Raw genomic sequence first — 24,277 nt, forward strand, 5'->3', positions numbered from 1 at the left:
TTTGTCTGATAGATATTATAACCATTATGTAAATCATACCAGGTAACTAAAACACCCTGACTTTATCCAAATGCAGCTCAGAATATAAATGAATCTGAAGTATCATGCAGTGAAATTAAACCTGATTTTGAAATACAGTAATGTATATTGTTTACCAATTTATTAAAGGTTCAGCATAAATCTTAGACACTTCATAAAAGCAAGATGTTGTATACAGTCATAACAAGACCTTTATTGGTCATATTAACGTATTAAGATCAAGACCTAAACATCCATAAAATAAATTATTCATGTTTATTCTGCAGACTACTAAATACACTTGTGTGTGAATAATGAGTTTTATTAGTCGTGTGTTATTGAAATCTTAAGTGTGTGTGATGTATTTTATATCTAAATAGTGTATTTATATTGTATGACTAGGTTTTGTTTTCACACATGTGCTAACAGGTTGATCATAACACGTCCTTCTGATGTTGTCAAGCTGAGCCTCATCTATGTATTCATAATCGTGCACATCATCCTCTTCCGCAGTTCTTGCAGTGGCTAAGTTGTCCAGACTTCGGCCCTTAGCAAGTGCTGAAAAACAGAGAGAGAGACATTAGGAATTCTTTAAGTTAAAGGTGCCAAAGAATGCATTGAAATAATCTGTTAAATTGTTCTCTGAAATCTACAAAGAAGATTTGTGGCTTTATTAAGTAGAAAAAAATTATCCAGAGACGGTTTTTCATGTCTTTTTACAACCGTAGGATTTGCTTTTAGAATTAAATGAGCCATTATTATCTTATTTGAAAGGGTCATGAATAATAATGTTGAGCTCTGCTCTGATTGGCTGTTTCTCAGAACAGCTCTTTCAGTAGCTCTGTGTGTGTTCAAACAGACCTTATGTTTGAGTTTGTATCAGACAAAAATACAGATTTTGTGGAATAATCAATTGTTTGGAGATTGTTAATGTACGAGTGTTTTTTTCAGTATGGACCTGCAAAACGTAACTCGAACGTCAAAACTAGAACTTCAGCCTAAACACTAGCATATAGCATTAACTAGCATATAGCGCTAACTCAGCAGTCACACCTTTGTTATTAACATTGTAACAACATAGTCATTTAATGTTGGGGCGTACATCTCGACTGTAACGTCACAGTTGGTGTTATGTTTGAGATTGGTCTGTCTTTTGCATGCCCAAAGTTTACATAAGAAGGAGGAAACAATCATGTTTGACAATCGCTCACGATATGTCATTACCATGAACAGAACTCTTATTATTCATCTATGCCTAGATAAATACAGTTTTACATTCTACGTCTCCTTTGATGATATTTTCTTTTCCTAACTTCATTATCCAGCCACAATCATAAAGCTCAGATGCAAGTTGTCAAAAGTGATATAATATAACAAGAAGGCTCTCTGCATGTATTATAGATTCATATACGATACTTTCGCTTCAAATCTGCTTAATGTTAAGTTCTTAACGCAGGTCATTCAGACATACCGCTATGTTGGCAGAGTGCTCTAAGTGCACAGAAGACAAACACGTATAAGTTGGATATCAATTGTTGAGCTGCAAGAGTTTTTCACCCAGTTAAAGGAGGTTTACTGATCATGTTGGGAATAATTGAATAATTCAAAAAGAATACACACCCAAGGTGCTTTGTGTCATGCCTTTACACTGTGGGTGTGCATTTTTTCAAATAATTCAAAGGACCAGGGGCAAAATTACAATTAAACAACATGTTTCAGACCAACAAATAAACCTGACGTCAACTGTACTATAACTTTTGTTTCTTAAGCTCAAATTGTGCTGAAAACACAGTTTTTCGAGGTCTCTTTAGCCATGTGCATTCACACAGGTTGGCAAGCTCCTCACGTGACTCTGTACAAAGCCCTTCCCACTGAGAATCACCAGTCTTTACCGAATGACAATTGTTTTTTTTTTACCTTGCATTTCCTCTCATTCATAATAATAGCAGTGCTCAATTTTTATCTTTCATGAAGGGGACCAAAATAAAATGATAGTGATTTTGCCTACCATCATCACAACACTACCTTAAATGCATTGTGTCCTACAAGTTAGTATATAAAAAAGTATAAAAGGTTTAAAAGAGTTAAAGATTACTTAGGGTTGGTTTCTGAATGATGAGAGTCTGTTCGTCATTTTCATGTTTGGAGTCACTGCATTGTGTGGAGTCAACTTGCTCAGAAGTTTCAATGTGAAGAATCTGTAATACAACACGAGGAAATGACATGACTATAACAACAGTATAAAATATTGATTCAAACGGCCACACACACACACACACACACACACACACACAAACAGACACACACCGACACACACAAACACACACACACAGACACACAGACACACACACACACACACACACAAAGACACACAGACACACACAGACACACAGACACACTTTTTTAAAGGGGGCACACTTTATAATAATTATTAACTTCCATTGATAAAATACATCACAACTTCTTTGTATGCCATATTCTCATGGACTATACAATCAAAAAAGGTAAGGTAAAAAACACACTTTTACACCGACAACTCCTTTAAACATTACATTGATACGCTCCATCAGTCACATCTGTGATTGGCTTTAAAAATTAAATAAAAACAAACCTTTGATGCAACGTAAGTAGATTTTAATTTAATGCTGTAATTAGTTTTTTATTTTCACAAATCAATTTAAAGGAACAGTATGTAGGATTGTGGCCAAAACTGGTATTGCAATCACAAAACTGGTGGCCAATAATACACAAAATGACAACATAAACATAATTTGAGGGCTGCAGCTCCACTTTTTAAATGACAATATCCTGGCCGGTTCACTGTTGTGAGTGATATAAATATTTGAAATGAAAATGATTTCTAAATGTCTAGTGACATCAGGGACATTTTATGATTAATTGATATAAATTTCTTACATACTGCTCCTTTAATTGCATTGAAAACATTCAACTTTAATAAAAAACAGGCCTATAAAAACATATTTACCGTTATAAAAATTAACCATGGTTTTACTAACAAAAAAACATGATCACTGTGGTTAAACCATGGTAACCACAAAATAACCATGGCTTTGATAACCATGGTTTTTAAAAACCATAGTTAAACTAAATAGTTAGTGTAGTAAAAACATGGCAATGAATACACCAAAAAACATGGTTACTACACTTTTACCACAAAAAAAATTCATTTCATAATGGTACCTATATCAAATCATTAGATGAACGCATTTTTGCAACATATATTTGACCTTAAAGTCAAAGCACATGAATGTGATTCTGCGCCTCCTCTAAAAGATCAAACATTAAGAAATTGACTTTGAACCATCATCTTTGTACACATGGTAAACTGAACATTGCAGTAGCTGCTGTGTTTTGAAAGTTTTGCAAGTGTTTGTGATGGATTTTTCATTAGATAACAAAATGCAGCACCAGCAGCAACGTGTCCAAAACCATGCACAATAATGGCACCAGCACTGTTCGGTTGCATCTGGATTTGTATAATTCATTCATTAATTGCATTGTGTCTAGAATTAAAACAGCCTCTGAGTTTGAATGGGCATGCACACACTCTACCTGCGTGTTGTCAGATGTGTTAGACTGTGATTGTGCTCCTGATGTAGTCAACATCTGTATCTGTGAAAATCAAATAAGTCATACAATCAAAGGATGGTTGCACAGGATGGCTCATTTGTTTAATCTGTCTTAAGTTCTTCAGCAGAAATTGATACAATTAAATTAAGTATATTTAGTTTAGTAATGAAAGAAATGAAAATAGAATGAAAAAGAAAATATATAAGATCATACCATATAAGATGTTTTTTGATGTTATGTTACTGTTAAATTTGTGTCAACAGTGGTGAAACGTTTTGCCTTTTTTGGCCACAAGATGCCAGTATAAGATCAATTAGACAAACTAGTGCTTTACCTAAACCACAGCTTTCAATAAATAATTTCATCATTACAGCAGATTTATTCATTCAGTATCTCTTCAACAATCATCTCATTACTTTATCTGTAACATGAAAACCATTTTCAACAAATCACCTGATTTCATCTCACCTACAGAAGTTTTATTTCTAATTTATCTACTGTAAGTTTTTAACAATTTAAACATGTATTTTCAATAAAATGGGTTTGCCAAAGGACTTTTTTGAGTCACAGATTAATTTAAATAATATATATTTTAAATAATATCTATAAACTTGTACACAAAACTAGTTTATATCTATAATATAAACTACTAAACAATCCACAGTCTTGTAAAATCACTAAAAAAGCAAATGGAAACATTCCAGATGAAGAAAGTCAGAAGGTGGTCCATGTGGCTGCAACATTCAGGTTGTATTCAGTTCAAGTACTTACAGTGGACCCAACTGATGTGTTTTTAACCAATTCATCTTTTGATGCACTTAGAGATCACTTTGCTGAAAAACTGACGTAGCATTTAATGGATTCTACCAACAAACCGATATTTCTAAATGTCCTGAGGCCAGGATTAAGTGGATTTGAAGCGAAAGTATTTGATGAACATATAATATGCGCTGAGAGCATTCAGTTCATATCATTATATCATTTTAGACAGAAGAGGCGTTTAGCAGCTCAAAAGCTCATTCTCCATCATATGGATAAATCTGTCATGTATTTTTTTCTTAACATAATTGTTAAATATTTATCAGTAACTGCACTAGTCAAAGTACACTAGTCAAAGTACACTAGCCAAAGTACACTAGCCAAACTACACTAGCCAAAGTACACTAGCCAAACTACACAAGCCAAACTACACTAGCAAAACTACACTAGCCAAACTACACTAGCCAAACTGCACTAGCCAAAATGCACTAGCCAAACTACATTAGCCAAACTACACAAGCCAAACTACACTTACCAAACTACACTAGCCAATATACACTTGCCAAACTGCACTAGCCAAACTACACTAGCCAAAGTATACTTGTCAACCTGAACTAGCCAAAATACAATAGCCAAAGTACACTAGCCAAAGTACAATAGCCAAACTACACTAGCCAAAGTACACTAGTCAAAGTACACTAGCCAAACTACACTAGCAAAACTACACTACCCAAAGTACACAAGCCAAACTACAATAGCCAAACTACACTAGCCAAACTTCACTAGACAAAATGCACTAGCTAAAGTACACTAGGCAAAGTACACTAGGCAAAGTACACTAGCCAAACTACACAAGCCAAACTTCACTAGCCAAACTACACTTGCCAAAGTACACTAGGCAAAGTACACTAGCCAAACTACACTAGCCAAACTACACAAGCCAAACATCACTAGCCAAACTACACTAGCCAATACAGACTTGCCAACCTGCACTAGCCAAACTACACTAGCCAAACTACACAAGCCAAACTACACTTGTCAACCTGCACTAGCCAAACTACACTAGCCAAACTACACAAGCCAAACTACACTAGCCAAACTACACTAGCCAATATACACTTGCCAACCTGCACTAGCCAAACTACACTAGCCAAAGTATCCTTGTCAACCTGAACTAGCCAAAATACAATAGCCAAAGTACACTAGCCAAAGTACACTAGTCAAAGTACACTAGCCAAACTACACTAGCCAATATGCACTAGCCAATATGCACTAGCCAAACTACACTAGCCAAAGTACACTAGCCAAAGTACACTTGTCAACCTGAACTAGCGAAACTACACTAGCCAAACTTCACAAGCCAAACTACACTAGCCAATATACACTAGCCAATATACACTTGCCAACCTGCACTAGCCATACTACACTAGCCAAAGTATACTTGTCAACCTGAACTAGCCAAAATACAATAGTCAAAGTACACTAGCCAAACTACACTTGCCAAACTACACAAGCCAAACTACACTAGCCAATATACACTTGCCAACCTGCACTAGCCAAACTACACTAGCCAAAGTACACTTGTCAACCTGAACTAGCCAAAGTACACTGACCAAACTACACTAGCCAAAGTACACTAGCCAAACAACACTAGCCAAACTACACAAGCCAATCTTCACTAGCCAAACTACACTAGCCAATATACACTTGCCAACCTGAACTAGCCAAACTACACTAGCCAAAGTACACTAGCCAAACTACACTTGTCAACCTGCACTAGCCAAACTACACTAGCCAAAGTACACTAGCCAATATACACTTGTCAACCTGCACTAGCCAAACTACACTAGCCAAACTACACTAGACAAAGTACACTACACAAACTACACTAGCCAAACTACACTAGCCAATATACACTTGCCAACCTGCACTAGCCAAACTACACTAGGCAAAGTACACTTGTCAACCTGAACTAGCCAAAGTACACTAGCCAAAGTACACTAGCCAAACTACACAAGCCAAACTACACTAGCCAAACTACACTAGTCAAAATAAACTAGCCAAAGTGCACTAGTCAAAGTACACTAGTCAAAGTACACTAGTCAAAGTACACCTGGCAAAGTACACTAGCCAAACTACACAAGCCAAACTACACTAGCCAATATATACTTGCCAACGTGCACTAGCCAAACTACATTAGACAATATACACTTGCCAACCTGCACTAGCCAAACTACACTAGCCAAACTACACTAGCCAAACTACACTAGCCAAACTACACTAGTCAAAATAAACTAGCCAAAGTGCACTAGTCAAAGTACACTAGTCAAAGTACACTAGGCAAAGTACACTAGCCAAACTACACAAGCCAAACTACACTAACCAATATATACTTGCCAACGTGCACTAGCCAAACTACATTAGACAATATACACTTGCCAACCTGCACTAGCCAAACTACACTAGCCAAACTACACTAGCCAATAAACACTTCTCAACCTGCACTAGCCAAACTTCACTAGCCAAACTACACTAGCCAAAGTACACTACTCAAAGTACACTAGCCAAACTACACTAGCCAATATACACTTGCCAACCTGCACTAGCCAAACTACACTAGGCAAAGTACACTTGTCAACCTGAACTAGCCAAAGTACACTAGCCAAAGTACACTAGCCAAACTACACAAGCCAAACTACACTAGCCAAACTACACTAGTCAAAATAAACTAGCCAAAGTGCACTAGTCAAAGTACACTAGTCAAAGTACACTAGTCAAAGTACACTAGGCAAAGTACACTAGCCAAACTACACAAGCCAAACTACACTAGCCAATATATACTTGCCAACGTGCACTAGCCAAACTACATTAGACAATATACACTTGCCAACCTGCACTAGCCAAACTACACTAGCCAAACTACACTAGCCAATAAACACTTGCCAACCTGCACTAGCCAAACTACACTAGCCAAATTACACTTGTCAACCTGAACTAGCCAAAGTACAATAGCCAAAGTACACTAGCCAAACTACACTAGCCAAAGTACACTAGCCAATATACACTTGCCAACCTGCACTAGCCAAACTACACTAGCCAAATTACACTTGTCAACCTGAACTAGCCAAAGTACAATAGCCAAAGTACACTAGCCAACCTGCACTAGCCAAACTACACTAGCCAAACTACACTAGCCAAACTACACTAGCCAAACTACACTAGTCAAAATAAACTAGCCAAAGTGCACTAGTCAAAGTACACTAGTCAAAGTACACTAGGCAAAGTACACTAGCCAAACTACACAAGCCAAACTACACTAACCAATATATACTTGCCAACGTGCACTAGCCAAACTACATTAGACAATATACACTTGCCAACCTGCACTAGCCAAACTACACTAGCCAAACTACACTAGCCAATAAACACTTCTCAACCTGCACTAGCCAAACTTCACTAGCCAAACTACACTAGCCAAAGTACACTACTCAAAGTACACTAGCCAAACTACACTAGCCAATATACACTTGCCAACCTGCACTAGCCAAACTACACTAGCCAAAGTACACTTGTCAACCTGAACTAGCCAAAGTACACTAGCCAAAGTACACTAGCCAAACTACACAAGCCAAACTACACTAGCCAAACTACACTAGTCAAAATAAACTAGCCAAAGTGCACTAGTCAAAGTACACTAGTCAAAGTACACTAGTCAAAGTACACTAGGCAAAGTACACTAGCCAAACTACACAAGCCAAACTACACTAGCCAATATATACTTGCCAACGTGCACTAGCCAAACTACATTAGACAATATACACTTGCCAACCTGCACTAGCCAAACTACACTAGCCAAACTACACTAGCCAATAAACACTTGCCAACCTGCACTAGCCAAACTACACTAGCCAAATTACACTTGTCAACCTGAACTAGCCAAAATGCACTAGCCAAAGTAAACTAGCCAAAGTACACTAGGCAAAGTACACTAGCCAAAGTACACTAGCCAATATACACTTGCCAACCTGAACTAGCCAAACTACACTAGCCAAAGTACACTTGTCAACCTGAACTAGCCAAAGTACAATAGCCAAAGTACACTAGCCAAACTACACTAGCCAAACTACACCAGCCAATATACACTTGCCAACCTGCACTAGCCAAACTACACTAGCCAAATTACACTTGTCAACCTGAACTAGCCAGAGTACAATAGCCAAAGTACACTAGCCAAAGTACACTAGCCAAAGTACACTAGTCAAAGTACACTAGCCAAAGTACACTAGCCAAACAACACTAGCCAAACTACACAAGCCAATCTTCACTAGCCAAACTACACTAGCCAATATACACTTTCCAACCTGAACTAGACAAACTACACTAGCCAAACTACACTAGCCAAAGTACACTAGCCAAACTACACTTGTCAACCTGCACTAGCCAAACTACACTAGCCAAAGTACACTAGCCAATATACACTTGTCAACCTGCTCTAGTCAAACTACACTAGCCAAAGTACACTACTCAAAGTACACTAGCCAAACTACACTAGCCAATATACACTTGCCAACCTGCACTAGCCAGAGTACACTAGCCAAAGTACACTAGCCAAAGTACACTAGTCAATATATACTTGCCAACGTGCACTAGCCAAACTACACTAGACAATATACACTTGCCAACCTGCAAGTGTACACTTGTCAACCTGAACATGCCAAAGTACACTAGCCAAACTACACAAGCCAAACTACACTAGCCAAAATGCACTAGCCAAAGTAAACTAGCCAAAGTAAACTAGTCAAAGTACACTAGCCAAAGTACACTAGCCAAAGTACACTAGCCAAACTACACAAGCCAAACTACACTAGCCAAAATGCACTAGCCAAAGTACAATAGCCAAACTACACTAGCCAAAGTACACTTGTCAAAGTACACTTGTCAAAGTACACTAGTCAAAGTACACTAGCCAAAGTACACTAGCCAAACTACACAAGCCAAACTACACAAGCCAAACTGCACTAGCCAAAGTAAACTAGCCAAAGTAAACTAGCCAAACTACACTAGCCAAAGTACACTAGCCAAACTACACAAGCCAAACTACACTAGCCAATATATACTTGCCAACCTGCACTAGCCAAACTACACTAGACAATATACACTTGCCAACCTGCACTAGCCAAACTACACTAGCCAATATATACTTGCCAACCTGCACTAGCCAAACTACACTAGCCAAAGTACAATAGCCAAAGTACACTAGCCAAAGTACACTAGTCAAAGTACACTAGCCAAAGTACACTAGTCAAAGTACACTAGCCAAAGTACACTAGCCAAAGTAGTCATTGGCGCTCAAAAGTTCATTGTCAATTGAATTGAATTGGTTGTAAGGATGAACATTTGAATTTGAAGGGATCTGCTAGAAACGTTTGAAATTAGTTCCCTTTAAGTTGGTCACTACGATGTCACGTCGTTACCGACAATTTGGAAACGTGTTTTGCAGACCAACTCACTTCAAGAAGCTACTAAAACGCCAATGAACTTGACATGCAGGTATTTGCATTTGCTGGCGGTGCCCCGCCGCATGAGTATTTAACGAGAGGCAGGTGCAATATTAGTTAAAGTTCATATGGAACTGGACTCGGTTGAACTAACGGCCCGTCTGACAGAAGCGCTTGCACAGTTGATACTGGCATGCTTGAATACGTTCAAAAGCAAGATGGCGGTCCCAGTGAAATTATTCAGTATGCATGTGACTATCGAAAACAGCCATTAAACACTAAAACTTGCAGTAGAAACATGGTTTACCTTTGAAGAACAGCTGGTACCTTCAGAGTTGGTCTGCTCAGACATAGATGAGAAGGTCCTGGGAGGGCGTGGGGGAGGATCCTTTGGCTTTTTGGGGGGTCTCGGAGGAGGTGTCACTGTAGCGACAGCGTATCTTCTCAGGCTGAAGTAAGTGTCCTCTGAGATCTCCTCTATGGATGACATTTCATTACAAGCTAAACTCTCACCAGTCCACCGCTCTTTAATTCTAAGGGTCAAGTCTGTACGATTTACCGGCACCGCCATCAGCTGAGAGAGATCCGTGGTTGAAATGAGAAGACAGGGATCAGAGATCTCCTCCTCAATGTACAGACCAGGGACTCCGGCCAGAATGTCATGCTTCAGAGAGAGGTCACGCACCGACACGTTGACGTTAAAGGGCAGCGGGAACCATCGGCATACCTCTGTGATGGTATACTGACGTTTGTCACTGACCAGCTCCACGAATCCACCCTCCAAACACATAGGGAGTCGCACAGACTCCTTCACCTCGACCCCCTTACTTTTCTCTGTAACCTTTAGACATTCAAACGCATCCACTAACTTCTCTGTCCCGTCATGTGAAATCACACGACTCTTTCCTTTAGTCACCACAAACTGATCTCTGGCTTGAACAGAAGCGAGTCCGTCGTACGTGGACTCAAACTCTCTGGTGGCCACCACACGGATCTCCTCCGTCTCGCTGCGAGCTCGCTCCAGATCGTAGGCTGTGGGAAACTGGCGTGGCCTGCGTTTCAAGCGTCCGTTGTAGGACTCGGGAATGAGAAAGTGTCTTGGAGATTCACTACACATTTCTGAGGCCAGTATTCGTTTTGAACAGTAAGCGTGATGAACGATCACCTGTTTGGAGTGAAACAGAGACTTCAGCTCTGGTGACAGCTTGAATGAATTTCTACACGACAGCTCAGCCACGACCGGGAAGAACTCGGCAGGACTTTCAAACACATCCTTCAGTGAAAAATGCTGAACTGGCCAAAAAGAGTCGCAGTCGAACTGCTCCGTAACATCCATCACCTCCACGTCCAGATTTGAGGCGAGGAGCAAAACGTTCTCGCTAACTGTGGGATTGAAAAGAGTCTGGGTTAAAAACCAAGGACATCCATTTATGAAAAACACTAGCAGAAATTATTTCTGTGTAAGCAAAGTATCTTCAAGTATCTCAAGTAAAGGTTCATCTAAGTCAAAGCCTCTTTTTTTTATAATCTCTAGACCCTTTTTTCACTACAAATCTTTTGTGCAACAGAGAGGATCTGTGGATGTTAAAGGTTTCTTGTGGAGACATCATTGTGCCGCGAGAGCTATTCAAAAACACATACTGCAAAAAATGAGTTTCTTACTTAGTATTTTTATCTTGTTTTTTCAGTAAAAATATCTAAAAATTCTTAAATCAAGATGTATTTTCTTAATGAGCAAAATGACCTACGAAATTAAGTCTAGTTTTTAGACAAAAAATATAAAAATTAAGCGAATTAGTGCTTAAAACAAGCAAAAAAATGTGTCAATGGAATAAGAAAAATTTTCTTGAATTAAGTGTTTATGAGAAAAGTAAACTTATTTCAAGAAAATGATTCTTATTTTATTGGCAGATTTTTTTGCTTGTTTTAAGCACAAATTCGCTTAAATTTTATATTTTTTTGTTTAAAAATTAGACTTATTTTCTTAGGTCATTTTGCTTTTCAAGAAAATACATCTTAATTTAAGAATGTTTAGTTATTTTTACTGAAAACAAGACAAAAATACTATGTAAAAAGGTCATTTGTTGCAGTGTAACAAGCAGTCTGATCAGAGAATGCTTTCATTTCATTTGTCAGTCGGTCTTTGCAGCGTCGCATGCAGTTGAACACGTCTATCAACATGTGTCTGTAAAAATATTTCAGTAAAAATATCTAAAAATTCTTAAATTAAGATGCTTTTTGTTGATGAGCCAAGAAAATAAGTCTAGTTTAGACCAAAAATATGATATTTAAGTGATTTTGTGCATAAAAAAAGCAAAAAAATCTGCCAATGGGGTAATCAAATTTTTCTTGAATTTAGTGTTTAAGAAAAATGTTCAAGATTTTTTCGCTTACCCCATTAGCAGATTTTTTTACTGGTTTTATGCACGAAATCACTTAAATCACTTAAATATTTTTGGTCTAAAAACTAGACTTATTTTCTTGGGTCGTTTTGCTCATCAACAAAAAGCATCTTAATTTAAGAATTTTTAGATATTTTTACTGAAAACAAGACAAAAATACTAAGAAATTGTTTTCTTGAAAAACATTTTTTGCAGTGTCCGTAGCAGAAAAGACAAAAAGCGCTATGAATGTGAAGTAAAAAGATTAAGAACATATTCATGTTTTAAAATCATATACTATGGAAGTCAATGGTTACAATCAGCTGTGTGCCTACCAGCATTTATCAAAATATCTTCTTTTGTGTTCATCAGGGAAAAAAACGTATACAGTACAGGTTTAATACAACATTAGGATGAACATTTTTTATTTTTGGGTGAACTATACCTTTAATGAAAAAATTTAAACATATATTTTGCTTTAAGTTCATTTATTCAGACATTCTTTACTAGAAAAGAAAACATTATTTTTATAGATTATGATCATCTTGTTCCTAGTGATATTTGTGTGTGTGTGTGTGTGTGTGTGTGTGTGTGTGTGTGTGTGTATTGAACTTACTCTTTGTAATAGCCTTCAGCTCATATACAGGAGTTAATATCAGCTCTCCACACACGTTCTCCAATAAACTGGAAAATAAGAAATCTTTCTTGAGCAGAGTTTTGACCTCACAAACAGATCTTCTCCTGCCTTTCGAGATCTTCCAGTCTGCGATCTCCTTCAGTGTGTAAAACTGATCATCCTGACACTCGATGAAGTCGCCCTGCTGAGAGAAACTCAGACTGAAGCAGAACTTTGGTTCTCTATGAAGCAGCACGCAGTCCACACGGCCTCCGTCCGGCTGATGCTGGGTGACAGCTGTGATTTTAAAACTCTCTCTCTCTTTTATGAGACCGTGTGAAAGCTTTATCTCCGAGAGGGTGAGGAACACCGGATGACCCAGTCTGTGAGAGCCGATCTTCACCGACTCCACGATTTCTTCTACGCTCCTGTACGGCTGACTGTCAGCTATCAGTTTAAACATACCTGATGTACAGAGGACAAAACTGAGATACAAATAAAGACAACATGCATAATGTGGAAAACATTATCGGTCAGATCTTAACAAGTGAGTTCTCAGACTAAAAGATAAAGCCTGTTGCTCTCGACTGTCTGCATGTGAACGCAGGATTTCTGTCTCGACTGGGATTTTATTCACATACCTGGATACTCCAATGGAAGGTCGAGCTTTGTGTTGCTGGAGCTCAGAGCAGAAAATCCCATGATGGTGATGTCAATGATTTTAAGGAGATCTCCGGTCGACAGAGAGCATTCTCTTCCAAACATCTCATAAACACAGCCTGAAAACATTACAGCGTCTTTATACACTCAACACACTCCAGTATTCATTTAGTTAGAATGCAGTCATGCTATTTCCATACTCAAAATAATGAACTTTTACTTTTGCCAATTTTACTTAATCCTTTCATGTTGAGATTTCTTAAAAAAATGATCAATTTAACAATGTGAACTTAATTTGAGTTCATTCAACAAAAATGGTGTCTTGTCAGCTTAACTTAAAAATTCTTTGTTCAACCAACATAACATTGTTGCGCAAAATTAGCAGATTAATAAAACCAAACTGGCATCTTATTGGCTGATGATGTTGCAGTGTATTATGGGTAATTGTTGTTCTAGCACCTTCTTGCAGAAGTGTAGCATTAGATATGTAAGTAATAAGTGGCCAAGTACAAGTGAATGAACTTGTTCTAAAATATATGTTTTAAACAATTAATGGTTTGAAATGTAATATTTAATTTCATATATGTTTGTGATATATTTGATAAGCTGTAATTAAAAGGTCTATAGTTGTATTGAGCAGCTGCACTACGAATGATTGATTTAGTTATTATTTATGTAAGGAATAATTGACGACCGACCGTTGAATTGTTAGAAGAATAGAGCACACTTGAGGTGGTGATGCGGTCACGACGCGAAGCTGAGTGGCGTTACCCCTCGGGTGTGCATTATTTTTCAATAATTCAATGGCCCGGGGTCAATTATTCTGCTTATACTACGTTTACGACACCTCAAGACATCAATCACATGATATATTTAAAGCGATTCGTCCGGTTTTTGTACTTAAATCGCTATTGTGAGTAGGACTATTTCTTCCGCGTCTCATTTAACGGCTCTTTTGCTTGTTCCAATTAACGTCATTTTAAAGCTAGCAATGGAGGCTTAGGCCGTTGATAGCATTCGAATGCAATTATTAATAAAGTTATTAGAAAGAGAGCTACAGAGACACAGAGAGAGAGAAAGAAAAAAAGAAAGAAAGAGAGAGATTTTGTGAACGAGGCTACCTCTCTGCGTCTCTTAACAGCTGTCATTGCTTCAGAAAATTGTCTGTCATGTTGTTTTTGTTAGTCCGTTATTACAGTTAACTATGTGATGTGATATGGAACTGTAATGCAGTCAAGAGAGCTGCCTGGAACTACATTCGCCGTGCGTTTCCCAGAAAAGAATTGCACCCTTCAGAACGTTAATCAGCCAATCAGATTCAAGCATTCAATAGACCCGCAGTATAAATAGGTGATCCTAATTAAAGGGGTGGGGTTTATATAATGGAATTATTCAAATTTTCGTCATCATTAATTAAATTTTTCATGTACAATTAACTCAATTGTTGTTTGTTGGCACTACTAAGGCCTGTTACAGTTTTTCTCAGTTGCTTTAACACATTTCTTGAAACTATGCCTCGTATTCTCAAAACAGTAAACACAAATCCAACTGTCTTACCCAATTCCCCAAACATCATATTTTCTGGTCAAAATGAAGCTCTACACTCAAAACCATTCACTCTTACTGAAAAACCAAACTTTCCCCTCAGACATCACACACAATCTTTCAAAAACACACACACACTACAACATTGTCTTACACACTGGTGCAATAAAATTAAAACAATATATTTAAAACCACCCCAGGAGAAAAAGTATTACGCTTCCATAGTGTACCTAAAGTGCTTTATTTTCGCACACTAATTTTGAACTTAATATACTAAAAATTCTTCTTTAGTACTTCTTGAGATAATCTTAAGATCATCTGTGTACTTCACTGTGCTATTCTGAGACGCCATGAATATGAACTAAAATGTGCTAAAAATTTATTTAAAAAATTTATTTAGGTACCACTTGTAGTAAACTTGAACCCATCTTTGTATGAAAGTTGAGTTCAAGTTAAATACAAGTGTTAACTAAATACATTTTTTAATATAGAGATAGTATGTTAAAGGAATAGTCTACCCCTTTGCCATATTAAACTATGTTATTACCTCAACCTAGACAAATTAATACATACCTATCTTTGTTCAATGCGTGCACTGTACAGCGCGTTTGAATGTGTTAGCATTTAGCCTAGCCCCATTCATTCCTATGGTACAAAAAAGTTTTATTTTGTGGCACCATACTTACTGGTATAACTCCTCATGTAACAAATAGGGAAAACACGGAAGTGTTTGGTGGCTTCCCTGTTTGGTACCATAGGAATGAATGGGTCTAGGCTAAATGCTAACACATTCACGACGCGCTGTACAGTGCACGCATTGAAAAAAGATGGAAATGTATTAATTCGTCTAGGTTGAGGTAATAACATAGTTTAATATGGCAAAAGGGTAGACCATTCCCCTAAAAGTGCATTTTAGTTCATATTCATGGTGTTTCAAAATAGCACAAATAAGTACACTTAGATAATTTTAAGAACATCTTAAGAGGTACTAAAGATGATTTTTTTTGTATATTAAGTACAAAACGAGTGTGCAAAAATAAAGCACTATGGAAGTGTACTACTTTTTCACCTGGTACCAGTTATGTTGCTTGTGGTTCTGCCCAAAAACCTTTTCACATGACCAAAAAAGACACAATCAATGTATGCATTAGCACATTTTTATTCATCAATGTGCTACACAGCACAACTGTTATTCCGCCTCAACATCTCGTCTTTGTTCTGGGTCAGGCCAGAGAATCTCGTCCACATCACAGGCTATATATTGGCCCTAACCAAACAGCGAATGTAACATCCTCTTGCATGATCCACCCCTGGCATTCATCTACTGATATGTTGATCTGTATGGAAGGCAATTTGATTCATTTCTTTATTCCAGTAGCATAGTCCAACAGTGTATGCACACTAAAGTTACTGTACAGAGCAGTCTTACTGTAAGTACATCTATCTGTTTTCCTCCTTGAAAGCTCTGAAGATGGAGGCAACAGTGAAGCGATTCAAATCAGGCTTTAGTCGTTGCTCAGCCTCCCTCATAGTCATACCATGGACAAGGACATGCAACTAGAGGGGCTCGAATTTCATCTGAGACTGCTTGTCACCTTGCCCTTCATCTCCCTCCTCCTTCACCACATCCTCCTCTTCCCCCTCCTCCTTCACCACGTCCTCCTCCTCTTCCTACTCCTTTACCAAGTCCTCTTCCTCCTCCTTCACCACGTCCTCCTCCATTCCCTCCTCCTCTGCCTCCTCCTCTTCCTCTCCCTCCTCCTCTTCCTCCTCCTTCACCTCGACCTATTCCTTCATTTCTCTGTGGATCTATTGTTCCAAAGCTCAGTGAACAGATTCAGGCCCTTTTATCAGTCTATTGAAGGATCTGATTGATGTGTGTTCAATTTTAACTCATAGTGTTTCCACCTTGGTAATTGTTTGCTATTTGAGCCTAAGCTGTGCTGACTTGAGTGAACAGTTTTGAATGCTAGTGCTTACCATATGACCAGATGGTGTAAGCACTGAGAAATGTAAGGATTTGTGTGTAGAGTTTTGAAGTAACAGTTAACCAAATTTGACTCATGTGTTAAAGCAGGGGAGTAGTGTTTATAGTTCAGAAAATTGGCTGTGCTTCTTGAAAAATGGCGTTATGGTTTTAAAATTTTAGTTCAAAAGCCTGGTTATACTGTTTTAGCAATCGAGAAAAACTGTAAGTTTACTTAAACTTATTTTGTAAAATGAACTAAATTATTGTTTGTTGAGATTAAATGAATTGCGTGGAACCTGTTGACACAATTTGTTTAAAGTAAATCCAAAATTTAAATTTTTTTTGAGTGTATACTATAAAGCTCTACGATACGACTAATACCATGTTATTCAATAATACATGCTGTAAAAAGATCAAAATGACCACATTGTATTTTAAGACACATTCTAGATTAAAGGCCCATGCAGGAAACGGAAATGAGCGAGGTCTATTTTTTGCTTCTGACAGTGCATAGTTAGAAAATTAAAAAAAAATTATCTTACTAGTTTAATCTTACAAAATGTGTTTATGAAAATGACTTTCCATAGCTTTTACATAAACAATCATTCACAATGCAACAAAAAATGAATCTTAACATTAACTGTTTTCTGTTTAATGAAAAACCAACGTTTGCTTAACATATTGTTCTCCATCAAACCAGCGTAACTGTACATGAGCCGAGAAATTGTGCAATTTGCACAAGTTTCTGCAGGACTTGCTTTAGTATAAAGGTTTTAGATTAGGGGAGAGCGCGGCGCAGCGTAATACTGCTGTTTTACAGAGTTGGGCCAAGCAATCTGTGCTTTCGGTCTTTTCGCCTAATGTCAAAAGATGATCTCTTGTGAAGTTTTGATGTGTTTTTGTTAAAATATACAAAGAGTTTTTTTGAAGGCATTAAAGTAAATATCTTTTTCATTTATTTTCGATTTCTGAGTTGGGTATGAAAGTCACGCTAATCCAACCTTACATGTGACCCTAGACACAAAAGTAGCACGGGTATATTTGTAACAATAGCCAACAATACATTGTATATATTATGTTTTTTTATGCCAAAAATCATTAGTATATTAAGTAAAGATCATGTTCCATGAACATATTTTGTAAATTTCCTACTGTAAATATATCAAAAATGTATTTATCATTATGTTTTGCTAAGGACTTCAAAGGACAACTTTAAAGATGATATTTTCAATATTTGCATCCTTTCCCTTTAACTTTGAACAAACTGTTGCCAGTAAATAACATAAATTTAAATCTACAGTAAGTTACTGGCAAACAGCTGCATAACTACAGCTAATCTTTTACAGTCTATTTATTATTATTCTTAATCACTGACTTGTTACCTAAATCATATCACCATTTTGAAACATGTCAACAACACCTAGTAACTGAAAGCTGGGATTGAAAGCAATAACACAGCGTGGTTAGTTACAACCAAACCTCAACTATACAATGATAATGAAATGAAAACTATGTAAATATCATTCATCAAAATGATAAATGTTAATTAAATATCAGGGGAAATAACTCACAATTATGTTTTTTCCTAATTGTGCGGCCATTTAAAGAAAATCTATTTATATGCATTGTTGCATAATACAAGGATGATTAGATGAAGGATCATGAATGGATGAATGTGTTATATATATATATAAAATAGGCAGATATATAAACAATATCCACCTTTAGTATATACCGTAGACATACATTTATTGAATTATTTGTGTTTAAACAAAATTTTCTAGCAGGTGTTACAACAAACCCTCTGTTTGTTACAATGAACCCCACCTATGGGATCATTTTAACTTGTAAATGTGTGTATTTGTATGAGAACTATAGGACTATAGAAACAAACTTTAAGGTGCGGTTTCCCGGATAGGGCTTACTAGTTATACTAGTCCCAGACTAAAATGCATGTTTGAAATGTCTGAACTAAAAACATCTTAAAATACATCAGTGCCATTGTTTTGTCCCAATGTATGTATGTTTTTGTATGGTATGTTTGTAAAAACAACTTAAATGTCCTAATATAACTAAGGCCTAGTCCTGGATTAATCTAAAACCAGTCGAGGAAACTGGCCCTAAGTGTTCATCTGTAGCAGATATGTGTGTGTTACCTGTATGAAAATAAATACATCTTGAATATTTTTTGAATAAATGAGCCAAAACCAAAAAGCGTTATGTTGTGCCCCTCTCTCCTCTATTTTAAAAACATTTAATCCCAGTCAGTGTGGTGCAGTTTAGGAGGTTTTGTCAGATTGACTTTTACCTTGACAGTAGACTCCTGACTGGATCTGTAGCACCCTGGGTAAAGCTTTAGCCTTTACAGACTGTGTAAATTCATGCAGTGTTAAAGCCATGATCTTCTCCGAACCAACACACTTATCAAACTCAGCACACACAGCTGAGAGCCGAGGTTACGATCCGCTTTTGTCCATAAAGCCGTTATAGGCTTAAAGAAAACGAGATCCCTGAATGGTCTTTATCCCCTCCAGACGGCTGTTTAACTCAGAATTGTAAAGTTAAAGGAAGACTGTGATGCATTCTGTACAACACAGAAGAACAGGAAGCAAAGCATCTCTCACAGACCACAACTCAACACGATCATGCACCGCGTATTCTGCAAAAATACACAAATCCCACATCCTCCACCAGAACCAATATTTGTAGGCCTATTTTAATACATGCAGCCATCCGAATACTGTGATAACAATCTCTTTACAGTCATTGTTTAAGCAATATTGCACTAAATCTGCAGATAGTTGTATAGATATTATACAATAGAGAATATACTACTCTTAATTTATGGTGATCAATGTAAAGTTTATTATTCTTAATTTATACCACGGGGCTCTTTAATGCTTTTTTCTGATTGGCTGAGAAATGTTCCATGGGTGTTGATTATTTTTCTGTAAACGACACACCTCACCTGTCAACTGTCTTAAAAACAGGCACCAGAGCCATGTCTGTGGTAACCGTGGTATAAGAGGAATAATTGACTCCAGTCCTTTGAGTTATAAAAAAAATAATGCACACTCACATTGTAACAGCACTCCGCTTCGCGTCGTGCCGCATTACCACCTTGGGTGTGCATTATTTTCTTATAATTCAACAGCCCGTCGTCAATTATTCCTTGCGTATGGTGATCAAAGTGAACTTTATTTTTCTCACTTTATGGTGATCAAAGTAAACTTAATTGTTTTCTTAATAGCTTTATTATTCTTAATGTATGGTGATCAAATTGAACTTTATTTTTCTCACTTTATGGTGATCAAAGTAAACTTAATTGTTTTCTTAATAACTTTATTATTCTTAATGTATGGTGATCAAAGTGAAGTTCATTATTCTTAATGTGTGGTGATAAATGTGAAGTTTATTATTCTTCCGCTTCGCGTCGTGCCGCATTACCACCTTGGGTGTGCATTATTTTCTTATAATTCAACAGCCCATCGTCAATTATTGCTTACGTATGGTGATTAAAGTGAAGTTTATTATTCTTAATGTATGGTGATCAAAGTGAACTTTATTTTTCTCACTTTATGGTGATCAAAGTAAACTTAATTGTTTTCTTAATAACTTTATTATTAATAATGTATGGTGATCAAAGTGAAGTTTATTATTCTTAATGTATGGTGATTAAAGTGAAGTTTATTATTCTTAATGTGCGGTGATCAAAGTGAAGTTTATTATTCTTAATGTGTGTGGTGATCAATGTGAAGAAGTTTAACAATTTTATATTGTAAAATTCAAAATATATTCCAACAAAACATTTTAAACGATACAAGGATCTTTTTTATTCAAAGTATTTTAGTATTTGACATTGTATTACAGCCATAAAGCAAACAACTACAGACAAAAAATACTTAACTTATTTTCCACATGATGGATTTTTCTCTTTTTTTATAAAATGTCTGTTCAGCAGGAATCCTGGCCAAAACTTTTTCTTTTCAAATTGGCTTTCATCCTAAATACACTAATAAGTCTAATACTGTATATATTTGAACGCGAACACTTCATTGTTTGTATGTTTTGTCATTTCCAGCACAATACAAATGTGAGAACATCAGAAAAAATAGAGCTCTTGTCTTTTCATTCAGAGTTCATCTTCAGCGAAGAATAATTCACAAACAAAAGCACAATAAAACAAAGCACAATAAAAAGTGTTCAAATTAAAAAGAAAATACTAGTTAAATACAAAAAATAAAAAACACTACTTCAATCAGTCTCATACATAAAAATGAGTTTACAATGTAAAATTAGGCTAATAATGGAGAACGACCGTGATTGTTTTGAGCTTTCAAAAAAGCAAGTAAACAATAAATACAAACAATGTGCTTCATCCCTATACACATATTTACACAAGTCTTTGGCTTATGATCATCACCTGCTACAATAAAAAAACCTAAAAAATAAAACAGAGACATTATAAGCCAGCCATTAGCGAGTAATGCAAACATCTCCAGCCAAAGTCACACGCCTGCATATGAAGGTGGTTTATCCCTTTCAAAACAATGTCCATCTACACAATTACTGATATTTATATATATGTATATATATAGAGAGAGATTGGTTTATTAACAAGGAGAGTGAGAGACAAACAAATAAAGAGTTTCAGCATGCAGCAGCTTGGCCCGTCCCGTTTCAAATGGCTGCAAAAATAAAGTAAAAATCAGAAAATCTCGACCGGGTGGTCGGCACTTGAATCTCATGAAACTCCACACAGTGAAATTACAAATGGAGACATTTACACGGCACGCAGACCCCCGTTTCATTTACATGTAAAATGATGCTCGAACACAGAGATGATCCATCACGCATGACATCTTCATTACGAGGTCTCGATAAACTCCAGCGCCACATCGTAACAGAAGCGGTACTGCTCCTATAAAGAAAAATCAAGAGAATGAGTCTCAAGCATCAAAATAACATTAACATAACAAAATCCAGCTTGTGGCAGCCATAAACACAAACCAGAGCTGGTTATGTGTAACCTTTAGAGAACTGAGTGAGTGACTTTAAAGAGGTAACTTTAATCTAAGTGCAGGTGTAAACTTTGCAAAGGATGTGGTGTCGCTGTTTAAAGCCACAACAGCTTATAATACAGCTCTCTTTAACTCTCTCTCTTTCTCAGTTTAAATATAATTTTTCATTTATGATTTAATCTAAATATAATTCAATATAAATTTAAATATAAAAGTATAAAGATGAATAAAAAATAAAAATAGTTCATTTTGCCCACCCTTATAAAAAACTGAGACATGATTCAGTCAAATTTAAGATGTTCATGTTATCAGACATTTTAAATGTTGTTTTTCTATAATAAAAAAAGATTGAAAATAATGCACACCGAATGACAATGTGGTAATGATGCAAAGCATTTTCAAATATATCAATTATTCTGCTTATACAACGTTTACCACACTATAAGACAACGTTCAGGTGTTTTATTTTAAGACATTTAGCAGGTTTTTGTCCATGAAATGCTATTGTGAGTAGACCTAATTTCAGACGCCTCTAAAGCCTCTGTTGTATTCATTTGTTTTAGTTTTATATGATCAGGAATGAACCGAACAAGCAGGCAGTCTGTGTTTATTATGCTAATTTTCCTATTTTCTTTCATTCTTTTGCTACCAACAATTATAAAACAATCGCAGAAAATTATCCTGATCACACTGTCAGGGCTTATTTCGCAATAACAACCATCTGCCTGTACATTATCCCACTTATTACATGGCTATTTGCCATAAGTAAGGTAAGGAGCATTAAATATTGATTAAAAAGAATTGATTTGCTAATTTTTAATGAATACAGACTTTCTGCGAGAAAAACCCTTTTACTTTTGATTTTAAAGGGGCCATGGCATGAAAATCTGACTTTTTTCATGTTTAAGTGCTATGATTGGGTCCCCAGTGCTTCTATCAACCTAGAAAATGTGAAAAAGATCAACCCAGTAACTTAGTTTTGGTAAACCATTATCTACAAGCACATGAAAAAATCGTTAAAATTTGTCTCTCTTTATGATGTCATAAGGAGTTCTTATTATAATAATACCAGCTTAATCTGCACTATCCAACCACAGCACTGCCATTTAGTGTAGAGAAAAGCACAATTGAGTTTTAATTGCAACAAACCACCATCATTGTGATCACTGTTTGAATTTTATCAGCTCATTTGCATTTTAAAGGACACACCCAAAACGGCACATTTTTGCACACACCTACAAAGTGTCAATTTTAACATGCTATAATAAATTATCTATTTGGTATTTTGAGCTAAAACTTCACATATGTGCTCTGCGGACACCAAATATTTATTTGACATCTTAAAAAAGTCTTGGCCCCTTTAAGATAAGACAAGGAATTCAAATGTCACAAACACACTATTTGGTTTAATCATTTGTAAATAAAATGTTGTATATGTTATTACAAGACATATTTATAATTAATCTTTGTGTAATATTAAACTGTACCTTTCAAAATGATTTGCAGCCGTTAGTTACTAGTTTCAGGTGGTTGTTATATCGGAATAACATACCTTGGAATGTTGGGACTGGCCAATCAGAATCAAGCATTTTAGGGTGCGTGTAGGGTTGGGAATTGAATTTCAATAAGATAAGAAACGAATCAGATCCATAAGAAAGGAATCGGATCCTTGTTATGAAATTACAAATTTAATTCCACAACAAGTCCTGACCGCACGGTCACACGATTTTCACGTCAACTGACTAAAAGTCAGTTTGCACGCTGAAGCGCAGTGGACGGCGCTCTAAAGTGTGGCTGCATTTAGCAAAATCAGAAAAAGACAAAACTAAGTGTAATTATGTATTATTATGTAAACTATTATGTTGCAAGATAGCATAGGCAAAGCATCTGCGGTTGATTCATCGTATTGAATTAAAAGATGCGTTTTGCATCCTGACTCTGCCGAGTGCTCTTTCTAAGTCGCTGCTGTCAGTAGTGCGGCACATGCTACACGTGAGACCCATTTCTACATCGCTTCGAAAGAATGTGACAGATCAATCACAACATTTATGTGATTGGCATGCATTTTCTGTTGTTTCTGTAGTTAAGTGTACGAGGGAAAATTATTTAAAAATCATTTTGAGCTAGCCTAGCCACGTTTGTTTAAAAGTTTGCAGCTCCTAGAAAAGTCCTTTTTTGTGTAAGTAATGGCACAAAATAATTTTTTTTTGATCTATAAA

General features: G+C 36.5%; 2 protein-coding genes across 17 annotated transcripts in view; both read right to left on the reverse strand.

Annotated features, from left to right (window-relative positions):
- Window positions 1-73: 73 nt before the first annotated feature.
- Window positions 74-20,065, reverse strand: themis (thymocyte selection associated). Its single transcript, XM_073855777.1, has 7 exons — window positions 19,346-20,065; window positions 13,505-13,642; window positions 12,864-13,328; window positions 10,174-11,249; window positions 3,592-3,651; window positions 2,114-2,216; window positions 74-576 (listed from the first exon to the last, which is right to left on the reverse strand). Exons 1-7 carry the CDS (start codon window positions 19,434-19,436, stop codon window positions 404-406), a joined length of 2,106 nt encoding a protein of 701 aa, XP_073711878.1. The 5' UTR covers window positions 19,437-20,065; the 3' UTR covers window positions 74-403.
- A 780-nt stretch (window positions 20,066-20,845) lies between these two features.
- The window catches only part of ptprk (protein tyrosine phosphatase receptor type K), a 259,761-nt gene continuing 256,329 nt past the window's right edge, over window positions 20,846-24,277 (reverse strand). For all 16 annotated transcript variants that reach the window (XM_073855763.1, XM_073855764.1, XM_073855768.1 and 13 more), the window contains one exon: window positions 20,846-21,958. In XM_073855763.1, coding sequence (XP_073711864.1) covers window positions 21,905-21,958 — 54 coding nt within the window. In that variant the 3' untranslated portion in view covers window positions 20,846-21,904. The remainder of the gene's footprint in view (window positions 21,959-24,277) is intronic.

The sequence above is a fragment of the Misgurnus anguillicaudatus genome, chromosome 18 (assembly GCF_027580225.2).
Source record: "Misgurnus anguillicaudatus chromosome 18, ASM2758022v2, whole genome shotgun sequence".
Taxonomy (NCBI): domain Eukaryota; kingdom Metazoa; phylum Chordata; class Actinopteri; order Cypriniformes; family Cobitidae; genus Misgurnus; species Misgurnus anguillicaudatus.

Bases quoted from the DNA above. Each gene is read 5' to 3' on its own strand.
- themis (XM_073855777.1), bottom strand. From the start codon at position 19,436: ATGGCTTTAACACTGCATGAATTTACACAGTCTGTAAAGGCTAAAGCT. The intron at 13,643-19,345 runs GTAAAAGTCAAT...TAATGTTTTCAG, and splicing joins GTCAGGAGTCTACTGTCAAG to GCTGTGTTTATGAGATGTTT. The intron at 2,217-3,591 runs GTAGAGTGTGTG...GTTGTATTACAG, and splicing joins ACACATCTGACAACACGCAG to ATTCTTCACATTGAAACTTC.